At 40.6% G+C, this 20,423-nt stretch overlaps 1 protein-coding gene across 1 annotated transcript in view; it reads right to left on the reverse strand.

Moving 5' to 3' along the window:
- The window catches only part of ATP13A4 (ATPase 13A4), a 116,357-nt gene that overhangs the window by 70,899 nt on the left and 25,035 nt on the right, over positions 1-20,423 (reverse strand). The window contains exon 2 of the mRNA XM_045852075.1: positions 8,753-8,926. Coding sequence (XP_045708031.1) covers positions 8,753-8,926 — 174 coding nt within the window. The remainder of the gene's footprint in view (positions 1-8,752; positions 8,927-20,423) is intronic.

Raw genomic sequence — 20,423 nt, forward strand, 5'->3', positions numbered from 1 at the left:
CCTGACCAACTCAGGATGTGTTTCCACAGAGATTGTGTTTTCTGTTTCTTTGTTTTTGTAGTCATTTTCTGAAGAGAGAGGGAGTAGTAAGCTTGTTGGTTCATTGTCTGAAATACTCACAGATGCACTGTATGGTTAAGAAGGGGAAGGTCGCCATGGAACATGTATAAAGGACCCATGGACAAAGCCAAAGGGGTAGGATGGAGGGTAGGAGGTGGGATGGGTGGGTGGGGGAAAGTGGTGGCAGGAAAATGGAGACAACTGTACTTGAATAATAATATAAATAAATAAATAAATAAATAAATAAATAAATAAATAAATAAACGAACAAACTGGAAAAAAGAAGTAATGAATAAAAAGTTAAAATTGGTTTTCAAATGTATATAACAACTGATGACCATGGAATGTCTGCATACCAGGCACAGTTTCATCTCAGGGTTTACGCATACCACTCTTTTACTCCCTATGGCAAGGTGGGCACTGTCATTAGCCCCACTTAACAGAAGAGAAAAGGGAGGCAGAAAGAAGGTAACTTGCCTATTATGGACTGAACTCCCCAAAATTCATACAGTCCCCCAATGTGCCTGCATTTGCAGATAGGGCCTTTAAGAGGGAAATTAAGGGTAAGTGCAATCATAAGGGTGATGCCCTAATCCAACAGGACTGATGCTCATATAAGAAGAGGTAGAGACACGGGAGCTCCCTCTCTCTCTGCCATGTAAGAACACAGAGAGAAGGCAGCTTGCCGTCTGCAAGCCAGGAACCAGCCCTGCCAACACCTTGATCTTGGACTTCTCTTTTCCAAAAACAGTGAGAAATTTCTGTTGTTTAATGAGCCATCTGGGGTATTGTTATGGAAGCCTGAGCTAATACATTGCCCAAGGTAGGTCAAGAGAAGCAGGAATCAAACTCAGGGACTAAGGCTCCACTCTTTACTCACAAACCACTTCACTATATGCCTCTGTAGAGTCTGGTCCCTGGACAGGGAGTAGTAAGGTCTCCAGCTTGGACTCTAGTTCAACTCTCAGTAGAAGTTTTGCTTTCATTGCTTACAGCCAGGATCCCTGAGCATTTCTTTGACTTTTCTCTGCCTCTAGCTATAAAATGGGGAAAAAATAACTTCTACCAGATAAGACCAAATGAGACAATATATATGCAAATACTTTGTGAAGTATAAATCACAAAATAAATGGCCCTGTGTTATAAAGGATAATGGCTGCAAAACTATTTGCCTTCACATAGAATCATTTCTGAAAGGCCATCCCACAGCATCTCAGGTATTTCTACCTGGATGTCTAAGGGAAAACCAGGTTGAAAAGGAAGGTGGGGGGAATGGGATTCAGAAGAGGGAATATGTTCATAAAAAAACATAAAACTATCTTTTCTTTCTCAATCACAATGTTTTACTTTGGTGTCTTTGTAATAGGGTGCTGGTAGAAACCATTTATTACAGATTCAATATATTTATTTAATTGAATTAAATAAATACTGAGCAGCTGCTGCAGCCATGTGCTAGGTGCTGTGGGGAATGAAAAGTAAGTATTGCTTACTGTGTTCAAAGAGCTTATGATCTAATAGAAGTAAAAGCTATAAAAAGAAATGTGGCATAATAGAAAACACTCTGGATTTTGAGAGTCAGAAGATAGGTTCAAGTTCTATATCCACCTATGCCCTTTACTGGACCATTCCCCATGTGCTCCTCCTCACTAGCCACAATCACCTTTTAACTCTTAACATCTGTTAAGAGCTTAGGACAGTCTATCCTGTCTTTCTTGACTTGATCAAATCCCTATTCTATAATCCCACCATAATCATGAATCTTTGCTGATTGTTATACTCTTTGCCCCCTGCCCATGAGCTACCACTGTGTCTCATACATGACCTGTGTTCATCAAACTTATGAATAAGAGAGGAAGGGAGAAAGAGGGGAAGGAAGGAAACTGGCTAACGTTTATTAGTCAGCAAAGTTATTTGTTCACTCATTTGTAAACTAAAGAGGATAATGCCCACTTTCCAGCATTGTTATGAGAATTAAATAATCAACGAGATGCTATTTCCTAAAATGTAAAAGGAATACCATTTTAATACAAGGTAGACTGCTAAAAGCATTATAGCAATTGGAGATGAAAATACAAACCTAAAAGAGAATGAAGAAAAGATCATTAATTCCCCACAGAACAGGGGCAGGCAGTGAACCAGCAAAGACTTAATAGAGAAGATAGTATTTACTCTATAGATAATGTGTGGGTATGAGTGTGTGCATGTGTGTGTGTTTGAGTTGACTTCTCACCAGAATTTCACTCTGTAAGGATAGAGATTTCTGTTTTGTTCATACCTATATTCTCTCTTTTAAATTCTATTTTATTCATTATGGTGTTACAGCTGTCCCAATTTTCTCCCTTTTGTCCCCCTCACCCAGCACCCACTACTCCCTCAGGCAGTCCCCACAACATTGTTCATGTCCATGGGTCATGCATGTAAGTTCTTTGGCTACTCCATTTCCTATACTGTACTTTACATCCCCATGGCCATTCTGTGATTACCCATTTGTCCTTCTTAATTCTCTCACCTTTTCAACCATTCCCCTATAGCCCCCTCACATCAGATAACCATCACTGTCCATATCCATGATTCTGTCTCTGTTCATCTTATTTGTTTAGTCTGTTTTTTAGATTCAATTGTTAATAGATATGTATTTATTGCCAATTTATTTTTCATAGTTTTGATGTTCTTTTTCTTAAATAAGTCCCTTTATATTTCATATAATAATGGTTTGGTAATGAGGAACTCCTTTGGTTTATTCTGCCTGGGAAGGTCTTTATCTGCCCTTCAATTCTAAATGATAGCTTTGCTGGGTGGAGCAATCTTGGCTGTAGGTCCTTGTTTTTCATGGCTTTGAATATTTCTTGCCAGTTCGTTCTAGCCTGCAAAGTTTCTTTTGAGGAGTCAGGTGACAATCTTATGGGAACTCCCCTGTAGGCAATTAACTGCTTTTCTTTCGCTGCTTTTAAGATTCTCTCTTTATCATTAACCTTTGGCATTTTAATTATGATATATCTTGGAGTGGGCCTCTTTGCATCCATCTTGTTTAGGACTCACTGTGCTTCCTGGACTTGCATGTTTATTTCCTTCACCAAATTAGGGAAGTTTTCTTTCATTCCTTTTTTAACAGATTCCCAATTTCTTGTTCTTCCTCTTCTCCTTCTGGTACCGCTGCAAATGCAAATGTTGGAGTACCTGAAGTTGTCCCAGAGGCTGCTTGCACTATCCTCTTTTTTTATTATTATTCTTTTTTCTCCTTGTTGTTCTGACTGGTTGTTTTTTGTTTCCTTATGTTCCAAATCATTGATTTGATTCTCAGCTTCATCCACTCTACTGTTGTTTCCTTATAAATTTTTCATTTCAATTAGTGTATTTCTTTTCTGACTGGGTATTTTTTATGCTATTGAAGTCCTCACTAAGTTCCTTGAACATCCTTATAAATAATGTTTTCAACTCTGCATCTGATAGATCACTTCTCTCCATTTTGCTTAGTTCTTTTTCTGGATTTTTGATCTATTCTTTTACTTAGGCCACATTTCTTTGTTTCTTCATTTTGGCAGCTGCCCTGTGTTTGTTTCTGTGTATTTAGGTAGAGCTGTTATGACTCCCTGTCTTGGTAGTGTGGCCTAATATGGTAGGTGTCTTGTAGGATCTAATGGCACAGCCTCCTCTATCACCCAAGCTCAGTACTCAAGGTGCACCTTCGTGTGGGCTCAATATAACCTCCTCTTATAGTTGAGCTGTCATTGCTATTGGCAGATCAATGGGAGGATTTACCCAGGCCAGTCAGCTGCAAGGACTGGCTGTGACCACCAACCACCAACCTCTGTCTTCTCTGAAGTGTCAGTTGTGCAGGGGCAGGGTATGCAGGCCAAGGTCAGCCCCCAACTATGTTCTGCCTGAGACCATCTGCCTGGGCTATAAAGCAATCTGAGATATCTGCTACTTGTGCTGGGCTTGGAGATTCCCAGGTGAAGTCAAACTGTCAATCTAGGCTCATTGCGGCTAGTGTTGGGCCTGGGACCACTTAGCAAGAGGTACAGGGGCTGGGAGCTTACTGAGGCTGGCTGTTGCTTATTTGATAGGATTTAGGAAGTTCTGAAGCATGATCCAAGACCAGCCATTCATATGGATAAGTCATGGTTAATAGTTTGGGTGAGCCTGTAAGTTGAGTGGGATGGAGTCTCAGGGGATCTCCAAGGTGGGGCAAAGAGTGTTAGCCAGGTTGATGGATTCTCAGATATGGCAGCCTGATGGCTCTGTGGTTCTGTTGGGGGAAGGCTCAGAAAAGGGACAATGGCCTCTGCCTACCTATTTGGGATAAAGCTGTCCCCCAAATCCCACTTTGATGCCAGACACTTCAGTTCCTACTTGTATGCCACTGGTGCCTTTCAAGCTGCTAACCAGGTGCTGGAGCTCAGAGCTAGTGAGTCTGAGTAAGTCCATTTGTAGGGTCTCTAAGGGAAAGTGCTTGGAACTCCAGAAGTTTCTTCCACTGACTCAATCTCCACTGGTTTTTTGTAGCCATGGGGACTTAATTTTCTTGGAACTGGAACCCTGAGGTGGGGAGCCTGATGTAGGGCCGAGACTCCTCATGTTGGGCTGGGACTCCTTGCTCCTGAGATATCCCTCCTGAATTTTTATCCACCACAAGTGGATGTGGGACCAACCCACTCTGCATCTCCGCCACTCCTACCAGTCTGGATGGGTGTGGTTTCTATAATTCCATAGTTGTCAGACATCCATTCTTCTCAATTTATGACAGCTCTGAGTGGTGGTTGTTCTATATTTTAGTTGTCATTTTGATGCAGTTGTGCAAGGAGGTGAGCCATGTTTACCTAGGCCACCATCTTGACCAGCCATCTGATAGTTATATTCTCAATGCTTATAATAATATCTGGAACATGATTGGAGCTCAACAAATATTTATTGAATGAATAAATAATAATGTACCAATAATGAATGAATGAATGAAGGAAGGAAGGAAGGAAGGAAGGAAGGAAGGAAGGAGATAGAGAGTATCAGATGAAATTTTATGAGTACAAGCATAGACAAAACATAGAAAATGGTGTTGATGTGGGAAGTCTGGACTTAGAGAGACCAGGTTGCAGAGGAAGTGAGAGGTGAGAGGTAAAGGCTTCAGGAAATATGAACATATATATTTTTGGTTGATGAATAACCTGGTGGTCTCATAGACTTTAGACCACATTTGCATGGCTGATTTGCAGAATTTCTAAGTTTGCAAAAAGAAGGCCCCTAAGCACTGATATCTTTAGGTGAAAATGAAGGGGAAATGGTCTAACTGTTAAAACATTGAAATGAAATCTCTCCTTAAGGCCTAATAACCAGTCAGCACTAAGTCCTCCTCTGCACAATATGGGTCTTTGACAACATGTGGCATACAATTACTGTAAAGGAAAAATTGTGTGTGTAATTATAACAAAGATGAAAACTATGGAAATTATCAGAAGCATCTGAATTCAAAATGCCAGTGAATATAAATCATGTTATTTGAACTGAAATGTGGCATTGCTACAGATAGTGGTTAAAATTTTAAATTATATGAATAATGAATAACATGCTCCTTCTAAAATTATAAAAGTGTAATTGCTCTTACCTTTTAGAAAAATCTTGCTCATAAAGGCACTTACTATGACAAGGAGAACTGAAAATAAACTGGGTACTAAAGACTTTCAGTTAGTGCATCATGGCCCTTTTTTCTAAATGTTAAGAAATTACTACCTAATCAGTGTCAGTGATAATGATCTTTAATCTTACCAGTGTGAGATTGATGATAAATACCAAGTACTGATTTTTTAATAACATAAAAAACATACATACAACATATTTTCAAGTCATCTAGTTCTCCTTAACAGAAAGTCTTTACAGTCCAGCTATTGTAATATAATTCAAATTAAATCTGTTTTAAGGTGTCATTTTAATGCAAATAACATAGCAGCAGACTTTTAAACTATTGGTGCCCAAAGCTTATTTTTATCTAAGGTTCAGAAATAACTGAATTCTTGTCTAATTACATAATGAATAATTTGGAACCTCATTTATTTAGAGAGTCTCTAGCATAGCAAATCCATTTAAAATGACGCACAGGAGCAGGTAATTAAAAATTAAAGCAGAAATCAAGATGAAAAAGACAAGATTGAAGCTGGTTTCAACTGTTCAGGTTAGTTGAGAAGAGCAGTGAAATGGTAGAGGGAGGAGCTTAATAGACTGTCAAAGAGACAAAGAGAGTCAGGATAAGGGAGTGCGGCTTCCTGAGGCACCGATGACTTTTTTAATCTTTCCGGTATATGTCCAGTTGTAAAGCTGACAACATACAACTAGGAGAGGTAACTTGATTGGGTATCCATGTGTGTTGAGGATTCCCAGACACAGGAAACCCTCCGCATGTCTCTTGTTCTAAAAGGGAATGCCAGTCCTTCTAACTAATTAGAAGAGAACAGGCATCCAATGAGCAGAGCCATTGGACATGGATGTGCCTAGTCTACAGCAAGCTCTCTGTTATAGCAAGCTCGTGGTGTTGGTTGAGCAATAATACATGCACACACATACATACAATAGTCTTCAATAATGAATTTCATAGTTTGCTAATAGATTTTGCATACATAATCTCACTTGATCTTCACACCAGCCCTCAAAAAGAACAAATACCTTTAATAGTCCCATTTGCTACCTTCAGATTAGGTAACAAATCTAAGGTGTAACACACCAAAGGTGCTAGGACTAGACTTCAAAACTTTTGCCTCCAAATCCCAAAATGTACTCACTTCCTGTTAATTGACACGTCCTTATTTCTTTCACTCTTACTAGAACTTTCTCTCTTTTCAACCTCATTTTTCTTTTGCCAACTTCCTCACCATTTCTTTCATTTTTCTTCCTTCCCTTGCCATTTCCTGCTCATTTCCTCTTATTCCTACCTATGTCTTGGTTCTGCCAGCAACCTCAGAGAGTATATACAGCTCAGCCAAGCAGTCTCAGATCTGAAGTCTGTTGATGTGCTCTGAAAGGCAGAAAGCTTTGCTGTGTCCGAGGTTGCTCCTGCTACAGTAAAAGCATCACCCACTGATAACTTGTTCTGGGAAATTGAAGTACATATGTGTTAGATATAAGACTTTTCGAAATTCTTCTTTCATGCCAGAAAATAAGGATCTCATAGATCCTTAAGTTCACATGGAGGTGGTTGGTCTATAAAAGAATGCCAAATATGTGGTCTTCCACATGTCCTTATGTCTCAACTTGGAACTACAGAAAGCAAACCTCTCTCTATTCCTGCTCCAGGAAGAAACTTAGACTCTGTACAAAAAAGACCACTTACAACATTTTGCTAAATTGGAATCATAAAGCAAATGTCCAGGCTTCTATTCCTTTGCCAAGGATCAAGTGAACTCATAAGCAGAAATGATAACTATCTACAGCAGTGACTCTCAGAGTATGGCCTTCTCAGAAACACCTGCACCAATTAAGAACTTGTTAAAAATGCAAATACATGGTCTCCAAACCAAATCTAATGAGGATTAGAGTCACTTCACTGTATCTCTGGTTTTAAAAAGCCTGATATACAGTGAAGCTGCAATCAGTGAACTGCGGATATAGCGAGGGACAATTGTATACTTCACTTGGTGAGTACCCATATAGAATTTTATATGTTGTTAAAATTACGTAGGTTTGAGAGTGTAGAAAGTGCTTAAGAGCATATGAAGTGTTTATAAGAATGTGGGAAAGGTTAATAAGAGAGTAGGAAAGGTTTATAGGAGTATGGGAAGGGTTTATAAAGCCTTAAAATATATATAAATAATAAAATAAATATAACATTGCTACTTCATGGATTTTCACCTATTATGGGGGTCCCTGGAATGTAACTCCTGAGACAGGTGAGGGATCACTGTATTAGAAACACCCAGGCAGAAAAGCATGCTTCCTGAGACCATCCTTTGATGCCCATCAATATAAATGTCCATGTCAGCCTTCAGCCACCACTTCTTTATGGAATCCCTGCAAAATGGAGTTAGAAAAGAGCCTTCCTTGTGGAGCTGACAACCCAGCAGAAACTGTGCATATTGCCTAAGTGTAATGAGTGCTAGGAGGAAGTATTGTGGAAGGAAATTCACTTAATGCTAGAACCTTGTGTTGGCAGAGAAAGGCAATGACCTTGGAGACAAGATGATTGCATTGCTTACACTGGCATGCCTGCAAGATGAAACATACTCCTATCAATAGCTGTGGCTCTCTCAAATGAGCAGGGGAAGACAACATCCTCCTTGGAGGAGTGCTCCCCATCTCCTACCTACCCCTTCCCTCCTTTTCTCCAGAGTTCCCCCGGCAGAGTAGGGACTGGAATAGGCATGAATATGTCAGCATACATATTCTGTATGCTGGGGGAAGAATCAAAGTAAATTCTGTAGCCTATAGCCTGACTTAACTACTCCCCACTACCTATTATTTTTAGTTATTAACATGGTTATTCTCTGCTCTAATATTCATACAACTCACAAGTTTAAAAGAAATACTGTGTGACATCCCATAATACATAGATTATTGAGTTCTTGGTAAATAAGTAAAGGCAAGGCTGTGAGGGAATCTGAGGCTGGAGCCTCCTTCTGCCCCCTGCTTTGCGTACATCTCTCCACAACCATCCCGTAACACAAGATCTAAAAGAAAGGGCCACTCGGTACAAAACCAAGTACACACTTACTGTTGTCCTCAGTAACACAACGTCTGCTTCTTGCAAGGAACATGGGATGCAGTTTGCCCACACGTGCCAAGCAGGTCTCCAGTAAAACACCAAGGGGAGGATCCCAAATGAGAAGATAGACCCAGCAAGGCAGAGGGTTTTCCGGCAGCTGTGAGTCTGGTATCCAAATATCTCCTGGGGCAGAACCAAAATGACTCCAGTTATTGGGTAAGCACAATAAGCAACAACAAATTGGGATTTTGGTGGTGAAACTGGGGACAAAGAGTAGAAGTTGAGCAGGATGAGGGGAGGACAGACTGAGGTGCTGAGAGAGTGAAAAAGAATCCCTGACAGTGTAAGATATGATCCCAGGCCTCCAAGAAGTTGCAATCTAACTGGGAAATTCTGTTTCTACAATTTGAGCACTCAGCTGTCCCATGCCAAGCACTATGCTAGGTGCTCTGTTGTCTTGTTGGAATCTCACAATCATCCCCTGCATAGGATATCACCCCTACGTCATAAATGATGATGCTGGGCTCACAAAGGCTTAATGGAATGACTTCTTCAAGGCCACACAGCTAAGTTTGGGTACCAGTATTCAAACCCAGGTCTGTCAGCCTCCAAGTCTTAAGCGTGATCCACAGTCTTCACAGACATGACCATGAGACATGTGCCAGGAGCACTAAGTGACCCCAGCAATGAGTGATTCCCTTGGCTGGGACCAACAGCCTCTTACAGAGAGGGACTCGAGCCAGGCCTTCAGTTTGGAGTTAGGATTTAGTTAAAGTGTTTAACTGCAGGAGGATGAACAACAAAATGCCAACCTTCCTTTAGGGACTTGAGGTAGAGCTATGCATTCACACCCTCCTCTCTTGTTCAATAACAAAAAGAATTTCACAGCAAGAGGGAAAAGTCATAGAGACTATTTGATTTATTTTGACTGATGCTTTTTGAGCACCTGCCACATGCCATTAGGGGATATGAAGCCCTGGAGGATACAAATATGAACAAGATAAGAATGTACTGCTAAAACATTTATAATTTGGACAAACTTCTTCCTTCTAAGCCAAGCCTGAGACAGAATAGGAAACCACCCCTGAAGTTTATGGCCTCAATTTCACAGCTATATCACACAAAGCCGTAGTACATGCTATACTGGTCAGAATGGCTCAAATCAGGAAGTAGAGTGTCCTGGTGAAAAGCACATTCTCTGGACCAAGACACTTTGGGTTCACAGCCTAGCTCTACTGCTTGCTGGGTGAGACGTTGAGGAGGTTATTTAACCTCTTTATTCCTCAGGTCGTCATCCATAAAAAGGGGGCGGTGCTAGTACCACCTCACAGGATTGCTATAAAGCTTAAATTAGTTAATATGTGTAAATGCTATCTATATAAGTATTTACTCTGCTACAGTTGCTACACTTACCTCTATTTTACAATCTCCCCAAACATAGATCTGAAATTCTACCCCTTTGTTTATTGGCACTCAGACATAAGAATTCCTAGTGTCAATAGTTCTGTTCTTGTTAGAATCGCCTGCTAGGATAACATGGAGCCAAAATATGCAACTTTAAATCCACCAGCTTCTCGGTGTCCCTTGACAAAGATTACATTATCAGAAAAGGTTCTGTGATCCCTGGCCGAAGCTGCCTTCATGTGTAATTATTAGGCACTTCCCTCTCATTAGCGGCACATGCAGGTGCTGAATGGCTTTCATGGGTAGTGTCCACATTTGGTATGCCTTGAATAAATGTTCACAATAGTTCACAAATGCAAGCTCTTGACTGAGTTTGCAAAATAGAATGTCTTTCCTGCCACAAAAACTCTTCCGTCCCAAGCTCAATGTTGCTCTCCAGATGTCAAGACCGGAATGGCTCTGTTCTCTCATCATACCTGAAGCAATGCTTTGAGATCCCACATTGTGCAGGGTCCCCATCCTAAATCCCATACCTGTCCTGAGATCATCTGCCATCTTTTCTCATGTGCATTTAATGTTATGACATTTTAAAATAGACCAACTTCTACCATCCAGCTGAGCCATTTTATCATCTTTTTACAATATATTTAAAAGCTTCCCTCTATTGCCATTGAGCTCCATCTAATCTGCCTGAGTCACACCAGTTCTACAGAACAAACCTCCCTGCGACCATGCATTCTTTTCCAGGCTATGCAATGAGAGCCCTCTGCAGTTTCCAAAGTGTCTTCATGTTCATTATCAAATTTAAGCAAGCAGGAATTATTATCCTCATTTTCTAGCTAAGAAAAACTGAAGTGTAAAGGCATTATATGTAATAATTATTATTAGCAATTATTTGGTGACAATTATAGCAGCTAACATTAATCGAGCACTTAAAAGCACTTTACACATTTTGTTTAAAAAAAAGAGAATAAATAAGTTTCCTAAGGCATACAGCTAGCTCATCTTTAACTCTAAATTGAGCTTCCAGTCTAGACTTTTGCAGCACATGAAAGATAATGTGAGCCGGTCATTTTTACTCTAAGGCTCTTTTTCATTCTATCTAGAATTTCAGTTCAATTTAACAAATGTTTTTAAGTGTCCCTCACATAGCAGGCATGTGTTAGGCCCAGAGATGGAGGAGACCATGTCTCTAGCCTCAAGAAGCTCCTTGGTTTAATAGGAAGAGAGACACATAAGTAGATATGATAGTTAAGTTTGGATAAATAAAAGCATTGTATAGAGAGATGACTATAAAAATTGTCATCTAAATGAGGTCTTATTAGTAACACTGGAACACCAGGGGTAGATCAGAAGTGTTTCAGGCAAGCTAGGTGAATACTCCCCTGGTTATACCAGAGCATGACTCTAAAAGCTTGCCTGCTCTCAGTCCTGTGGCTCCATACCCCTGTTAGTAACTCATGACCCATAATCCACTGCCAAATTTTCAGTAGAGAAGCTGAAATAATGTGGATAAGGAATTTTCAATTACTGTTTGTTGAAGTAAATTGAACTGTACTAACTTAAAGTGAATCACACTGCAAGGACCATTAATAGGTACTGGGTTTAAAATTGCAAAAATGAGCATGGTGCTGTTTTTTTATAACCCTGTAGCAATTTACATCTTACCTTATGGAGTGAGTGCCTTCCATGTCCCTGGAAATGCTCAAGGGAACTATCCTAGCTACTCCACACTCCACCCACCCTTACCTCCCACAAAAAAGGAATCACTCAGCCAAAAATAGAATATTGGGAAAATGTCAGGAGGACATTACACTCAGGGCAGTCTACATGCTTTACGAAACAGTGCAATGTCCCTTTCTTTATCCCCTTCCTACCTGCAGGCTCTCCTCCTCCTCTGTTCCTCGGCATCTAGATCTTTTGTCTCCCTGTAAAAGGCTTAAACTTTAGCTTCCAGGTGTACAGGCCTTCTCCCTGCAGAGGCCCTATAATCAAGAAGTCAAACTGTGCTCCCCAAAACAGTGGTTTAAAGTTTGTTAACAAGTAGTTGCCAAAGCCAACAGAAGCCCTGAAAAATCTATAGACTCTCTCCCCAGAGAAATACACAGAGACGCAGACACATAAACTCCTCAGAGATCCAGGAGGTTCCCAGAGTCTAGAAAAGACCCTGCCCCAGCGGGTTCCTAAGGCTGAACCAAGGCCGACCCTTCAGGGTTTAGACTCTGTACTTAACTTAGGGCCTGACACTAAGTAAATGCGTAGTGAATGTAGCGGTATGAAGACAGAAGCTCATGGAAATGCAGGTACAGGTGAGGGTGACGATAAGAGCAGCACAGTGCTGATTCCAAGGATCCTTACAGGGTGATGTGATCACCCAAGGTTCAACAAGTCCTGAGAGTGGCTCTCAGCCTTCTCCTCCCATGGCTGCCAGCAGGAAAGACTCAAGTTAACCAGGTCTCAGAGGTGGAGTGTAATGAGAGAGTGAGATATATGTGTATAACTACCCAACAACCAGATAAATATATGGGTAGGTATTAAGAGTTTGTTTTCTCCCTAATGGCAACATTGCCATAGTCGTTACTGTCCTGCCATAGAGCTTTAAGGAAGCGTAGTGCTTACAATGAATTCTAGAACCCTGGCTGATGTGGCTCACTGGGTTGAGCACCAGCCTGTGAAACAAACTGTCGCAGGTTCAGTTCCCAGTCAAGGCACATGCCTGGGTTACAGGCTGGGTCCTAGGTTGGGGGCATGAAGGAGGCAGCCAATTGATGTTTCTCTCTCTCTCTCTTTCTCCCTCTCTTCCCCTCTCTCTAAAAAATAAACACAATCTTTTTTAAAAAAGATAAAATGGACTCTGGAGTCGTATCAGACCATCTTCTACCCTGAGTAATATGCTTTCTTTAAACATATTAATTCATACCATCAAATTACAAACACAAATCCTGTTGGTCTGGGAGCCATTTATTCTCTGTAAGACAATTTTGCATTTCTCTACTGGCTTCCTCAAATATTTGAAAGTTTGAATAATTCATTTTTTAAAGTTTACCTCCCTAAAGATAATATCTTTGCCCTTACTTTGGATGTGAAGGAAAAGTTTTACTAATAATTCCTATGCACTACAACCAATCATGCTGAAGGAATTAACTCACCCCACTGTTCATCCCAACCCCAAGCCCTAGTTAAATTTCTGCCTCAGTAGTTTCTTGTTTCACACACTTCCTTGCTGAAGGACGATTTTGTAAGTGTCCTGTAAATGAACTTGACTTCTAAATCCAGAAGATGAGAGATTTTTAACCTGAATGATGTAATCCAGAAGTCTTAAATTAGGGGCTTAACATTTATGATCTGCACAGTTGTACTGATGACCTCCTAAGTAGTTCTTAAAACTTTAAATCAGTCCTCAGTTATTTTCATATAAAAATTCTGACTTCTACCTTCTCTTTAAAATAAATCAGAAATTTTGAAAACACTTCACACACATTCTTGCACTGCAAGAATCACCTCGAGAGCACCAGGAGATGTGCAAAATTACCCAGGAATTAACCCAACACCATCCATTGAAATGGGGCTTGAGGTGCCTTCACACAGTGTGATCTTAAACAGCATCGTGAACAAATCAGCTCCAGCAACACCTAACAGTATGGCTGACTCTTAGTAACATAAAATAAATAGCAAGTGAAACAAGTCAGTGAGAAGGATTACATCAGCATGATAACCTTTCCATAAGGTTAAAAACAACTAAAATTTAAAATATTTTTAGGATACACTTAGGTAAAAAAAAACTCCATGGAAAGAAAAGCAAGGGAATAATAAATGCATGAGGCAAGACGATGCTTACCTGTACTGGGGCAAGGCAGGGAGGTGAGGAGCTACATTATCAAATGTAAGGTATTGTCAAGGTCCTAGTTTTTGTTTGGGGTTGTTGGGTCATCACATTGTGATAGAGGTTTAATTAACTAACTAAATAAATGTAACACATCATGGGTAAATACTGACAATATGTCATGAACCCAAGATATGGACAATCTAATTGTGAGCACTGAAGCCTTAGGACAAAAAGAACGAATCAGCCAGAGCAAGCAAGAAATGAGCAAGGGCTCTTCTCCCTTTTCCCATGGCCTGTGCCGTGCTTTTTTCCCCAACACTTAGGCCATGTGTCAGATTCCATTTCTTAGCTCGTACTGGGCCTGCTTGTTGGAGTTACTGTCTCATCCTATATACAGGCCAGTGTTTTGTAACCAAGGGTGATTTTGCCCCTAAGGAGACATCTGAAAACGGCTAGAGACATTTCTGGTCACTCTCAACTGGGTTAGAGGTGCCACTGACATCTGATGGGTAGTAGAGGCCAACAATACTGCTAAATATCCTACAGTGCAGAGGACAGCTGCTCCCCAACCTCCACAACAAAAAAAATTATCTGGTTCAAAATAATGCCATGGTTGATAAGCTTGCTGTAGGCATTTCAGCTCCCCACCTAACCTAAGTATGGATGCCACCTTTAGCACCCAGACCAGAACTAGAACATTTTGATATGGAAATCCGTAGTAAGAAAGGATTCACACATAATGCCAAATGATCGCTAAAGTCAGCTGTGGTCACAGCAACTCATTTTGCAGCTGAGGCTACTGAAGTGCTCAAAAAGAAAGAAAATTGCCCGCATGGTCTACACCTGCTTCCCTCCCCAAGCTGAGCCACTTTATTTCACACTGCCCCAGCCACGAAGACATTTCCTGAACTCACGGAGTGCTTCCCTGCCTCAGGGTGTTCCCGTGGCTGGCTACTTCTCATCCTTTGAAGTCTCCTTTAAATGTTTCCTTCTCAGACAGGTTTCAACCAATCTCCTATATTTTAATTATAAGACCCTGATCTCATACACTCTTTACAAACACTTCTTTTTAGTATTTGCACAATTTGCAATTAGTGTTTTTTGCTTACATTTCCAACTGTTCCTCTTTTCTGTCCCCTACAAACAGACTTTATGTTCTATCACTTTAGGATCCAGTCAAGCTTGTTTCTTCCAATGCTGTTAACCCAGCACCTAGTACATTATCTGCATGTAACTGACACTTGGAAAATATTTGCTGAATGAATGAATGAATAAATAAATGAGCAACTCTACTAGAGGAAATAGAGGAAAGAGGGAAGGAAGGAAGGAAGGAAGGAAGGAAGGAAGGAAGGAAGGAAGGAAGGAAGGAAGGGAGGGAGGGAGGGAGGGAGGGAGGGAGGGAGGGAGGGAGGGAGGGAGGGAGGAAAGAAGGGAAAGAGAAAAATTAATAAGCCTTTACTATCCTTGTTCCTAACGCAACAAGCTTATTAACTATGTCCTCTTCTTGGACACTCTAACAATTAAATCAATGCACTGGGGAAACAGGGTAAGGAAGTGCAAGCAACTCCCAGATGCAGCTCTCTGACTTTGGTCATTTGGAACTGTTAGCCAGTCTCATCATTTGCTCACATTGAAGTTAACCTGTGAGGCTAGGTTTCTTGAGCAATGCTTTTTCTTCTTCCTTATAATCTGTCTCCAGAAGTTCAAGATTGCTCAAGACTGAGTTTCACAACCTTACCTTCAAAGGAGACAAACCAAGTCCGGGCTGGAAGGGACAAACTAATTAGGACATCTGCTGCCCCAGCTCCTGCTCTGGACCAAAAGGTATTTTCACAATTGCCTCAGGTGAGCAGTGCTAATTTCCCAGTGTAATAAAGTACTTTACAAAAAAATTACTTTTATAAAAGAAATATTCTCCAATGATGATTACTTAACTGCTGTGTCCCATTTTCCATAAACAATGTTGACATCTGTTGAGTGGTGGCAAGACTGAGCCTTGAGGGGATCCTTAGGAGTCAAGTGACCTGGCCACCATTCTCTGTCTCATGAAAGACTCTTAAAATGGCATTTAACTCTATTTAACTCCTGGTTTTGGAATTCCACCTCTCTGGCCATTGAGTCCCAGTTTTCTTGCCATAGCATTACCTCATGCAGTTGCTACAGGACACAGTGAAATGACATCTATGTCAGGTGTCAGGTCCCAGAACCGAGAAACTCATCATAAAAATCCTTAGCTGCTGCATCCCCGGCATAAAGTCTCAAGGTGTCTTTGCTTCAATTCAATTCAAATTGCCTCCTGTGTCTAAGGCCCCGGGTAAGATAGGACTGGTGGAGATAAATTTCCCACCCTCAAGGTTCTGACAGGAAAGATGATAAATTGAAAAATAAGTATAATTTCAGAGCAGAAAACATTGTGTCATATGTTTTCTGGGGGAAAATGCTATTAGATTAAAATGATGAAGATATACTACTGAGATGATGAGGAAAAATTTTTCAGGAGAATTGCTACCTGAGGTGAACTTGGAAAGAATTGTTAGAATTTCAATAATTGCCAAAGGAGGGTAGGAGAGAGGCACTCCAGACGAGATCAGACTCGTTCAGAGTGGTATGTCTGTAGAAAAGAGGCACTCCAAATGGAGGAACTAGCCTCATGCAAAGGTGTAAAATATGAAAACATGGAGTATATTTAAGGACAAAATGTCAGTTTAAGGTATTACAGGTCAATGTACCATTGTGTTACAACGAACCCAGTCACCGATAGCCAAATAATGCACCTTTGGGTGGCACTTTAGGATTCTAGAACACATACTCCAGCTAGCCATTGGCCAGAAGAGTTTGCTGCACCCCTAAAAATACATCTCCACTTCCCCCCTCTGCAACCATAGGGTGGACCTCTGGTGGCTTCCCTGCAACTGGTGTCTTCAGGAGAAGTCCGGCGCTGAGGGGCCCCTTCCTCTGGCCATTCTGACTGGACAGCAGTCTGGTTATGGAAGCAAGGTGAACATACACGCTTAGGACATTAGTGTCCTTTGACTAGTCAGTGTTTCCTTTTTTCAGCCAGGAGGCTGCCACATGGCTTGGCTGCCAGAAAAGCAACCTGTCCTAACCACCCCTCCATGGAAAGCCGGGTAACACCCCGCCCCACGAATAATTGTCCACTTGGCTGAAGCTCATGAAAATATAGTTTGTGTGAATGATTTCTTTTTGTGTCCCACTCGCCCTAAATATGTATTTTTCCATATTCTGCTTTAACCCTTGTAATCCTATAAGGAAGGGAATATTAGCCATGGATGAGACCTAAAAAAGGTAAGGCTCAAGGAAGGTAAGAAGGTCCCCAGAGTCACCCAGCGGGTAGGTAACTGAACCACATTCTTCCTACTTAACTCCTTCTGCCCAAGAAGACTGCCTCTCATGAAGACAATCCCTCTTCAGCTCTCTGACATTGTCATCTGGCAGGTGTCATGGGGAGCAGTACCTGAACTTTTGCTGATTCCTTTCTTTTCAACTACTAATGAATTTACCTCCCCCACCCCAGACAAGTTTTTAGGTTCTCCTTAAACAGGTTCCCACAAGCTTCAAGTTGCAGAGTAAGAGGACCTGGGCAAGAGGGACTCTACCCAGCAACCGGATGGTGGTTTCTACAGGCAACATTTTCATCTTCTGATCTGGCAATCTGAGACATGTGAGGCAGTCAGAGCACAGACAGGTCAGTATCTGAGACTACCATCCTAACTGGGGGCTAACTCACTGCACTGACTTACTCTCAGAATACAGGCCTGAGACAGAGCAGAGCAAGAGAAAAGGCCACATTCAAAGATGAAACACGGATTCAAGACCTGATTCTGCCACTTAATCATTTTATTGGTAGATGAGTGGATAAAAGAGCTATGATACATTTACACAATGGAATACCACTTAGTCATTAAAATAGAAAGAAAAGTTTACCCTTTGTGATAGCATGGATAGACCTGGAGAGTGTTATGCTAAGTGAAATAAGCCAGTCAAAGCAAGACAGATACCATATCATTTCACTCATATGTGGAATCTAATGAACAAACTGATATAACAACCAAAACAGAGACAGACTCACAAGTAGAGAGTGGGCTGACAGTTCTAGGGGTGGAGGGTGGAGGGATCAAGCAAAAAAGAAAAACAATTCATGGACATGGGCAACAGTGTAGTGATTGCAGGGTGGGGGTGGAGGTAGAAGAAGGTATAGGGGGATAAATGGTGATGGAAAAAACAAGACAAAAGAGAATTTATTAAAATAAAAATATTTTATTATCTGGAAGTCAGGATCCCACTTAAAAAATAAGAATACTAATGCCTACCTCACAAAATTGTTATGACAATGAAATGGAGTATCAGTGGTAAAATGTTACTTAAATATTAGCTGTCATTTTGAAGGCAGTTAGACTGTAGGCTGGTTGGTAAACCCTTAGTGACAACCCAGCACATCTGGCCCCTCCTTGTTCAGATCAGCTTCCCTCACCACACAGTGTAACATAGCTACCCAGTTACTCTCCAGCACTTCACGCTATTTTAAATCTCGGCAAGCCATTATCTCTACCTGATATTTTTCTTATTTTTTTTTAGGAACTCTTACTAGAATGTAAATTTCACAAGGCAGTGCTTAGGTCTGTTCATTGCTCTAATTCTGACGCACAGTAAAAGAGTTCCTGGCACAAGTGGGCTCACACATATTTTTTATGTGAACCAGTGTTTCAGATTACATCATAGGAATTCCAATCTAAGGAAGTAGATTGAAATATCATTAGACTGGTAAACAGAGAGGCCAATAATGACTATGATAGGCTGTTAGCCTCTGGTGGAGCTTAACAAACATCCAGTCAAACATCATTTTGCAGACAAAAAAAAAATACAAACAAACCTGAGATCTTACAAGAATTCTCAAATAGAAACACTTGGAAAGCAGAGGGAAAGCAATGATCTCCTTGCAAAGTCATACTTCACTCTTTAATCAATGAGGAATTTATCTTGGCAATAAATTGTAACCTCAAGTATTATTTGTCTTTATTCCTTTACCATAGGATTTGTCGCTTACCATAGGATTTTAGAGGGAGGAGGATGCTGTCAAGAATTTTGAGTGAAGGAAGGAATGAAGATGATCTGGTCCTGCATTTCTTTCACAACGTGAAACTTGCACACCTCCAATGAAGCAAGCTCTACCTCCTGGGGAAGCCTGTTCCATTTGCAGACAGCCCTATTGATAGTTACACCATGGGCCAGACATTGGACTTGAGCACCTTCTCACTCAACACATGCATGCCCACACAGAAACGCTTCCTTTTCTACCAGAACAATGCCGTTTGCTGCTGTGAAAGCAACATAAGATCAATATGAATATATTGATCTTCCATTAGAAGTTGACATCTAAGCAAGGGCCTGTGTAAACAAAAGTTATTTTGAAAATCACTGTCTTACTGATCTCTCTTGTTGGGAATGCCTGAAATCTTTTTCATATAATGGAAGTAGAAGAAAAGTATGCTATAGAACAATAGTTACCATGCTTTTTTAGAATGAGGAGCCCTTTCTTAATACTACTGGTAACAGATTAGTTGTTAAAACCACTTTGGGAAGCAGTTTTGCATTGTATAATAAGGCTGAACAAACGCACACTGTGTGATCCTGCAATTTCACTTATATCTTCTCTACAGAAATGTGCATATATGTGCACCAAGAGATGCAAAAAAAGAAAAATTCAAAGCTGGAAACAATCTAAAAGCCCAGCAACAATGAAATCGACTTTAAAAAAAGTATAGTCTTACAAAAGAGTATAGTCTTACATTAGTATATTCTGACACAATAAAAATGGAAAAAATAAGAATTTTATGCAATAATATGAATATATCTTACAAATATAAGCAGGAGAAGCAAAATATAAAAGAATATAATCAATGTGATTACAATATATGTACTTCAAAAATCTTGTTATTAGATTTCTATACAAATTTAGAAAAGAATACTTAAAGACATAAAAACAAATCATTGCAAACGTCAGGTGAGAGGTTACCTCTGGGTCGGAGGATGGCAGCAAAGGTAAATGTAGTTAGGGAGGGCCCCAGGAAAAGCTTGGGAGTGCTAGCAGTGTTCTCTCTTCAACTCAGGCAATGAGCAGAAAAGTTTTAATTTATTAATACACTGTTTAAATATATTTTTGCACATTTACATGACAATTCAAAACTGCCACATATTATCAAATGACATACTACTACTTTCTGCTTGTGGGGTTTACACCAATGCTTGTTGGGCACATAAGTCCTTGAACCCATAAGCAATCAACCTAAGACTTACCTAGAGTCATGGCCCACGGGTTTGCAAGCACTGGCTTGGAGATAAGGAAGCCTGGGTTCTAGTCTCAACTCTGGTTCTATTAAACAATCCCTTTCCTCTCTTTGAGCCTCAGTTTCTCCATCTGCAATAGAGAGG

The sequence above is a fragment of the Phyllostomus hastatus genome, unplaced genomic scaffold (assembly GCF_019186645.2).
Source record: "Phyllostomus hastatus isolate PE091 unplaced genomic scaffold, TTU_PhHast_1.1 phas_contig_86, whole genome shotgun sequence".
Lineage (NCBI taxonomy): Eukaryota > Metazoa > Chordata > Mammalia > Chiroptera > Phyllostomidae > Phyllostomus > Phyllostomus hastatus.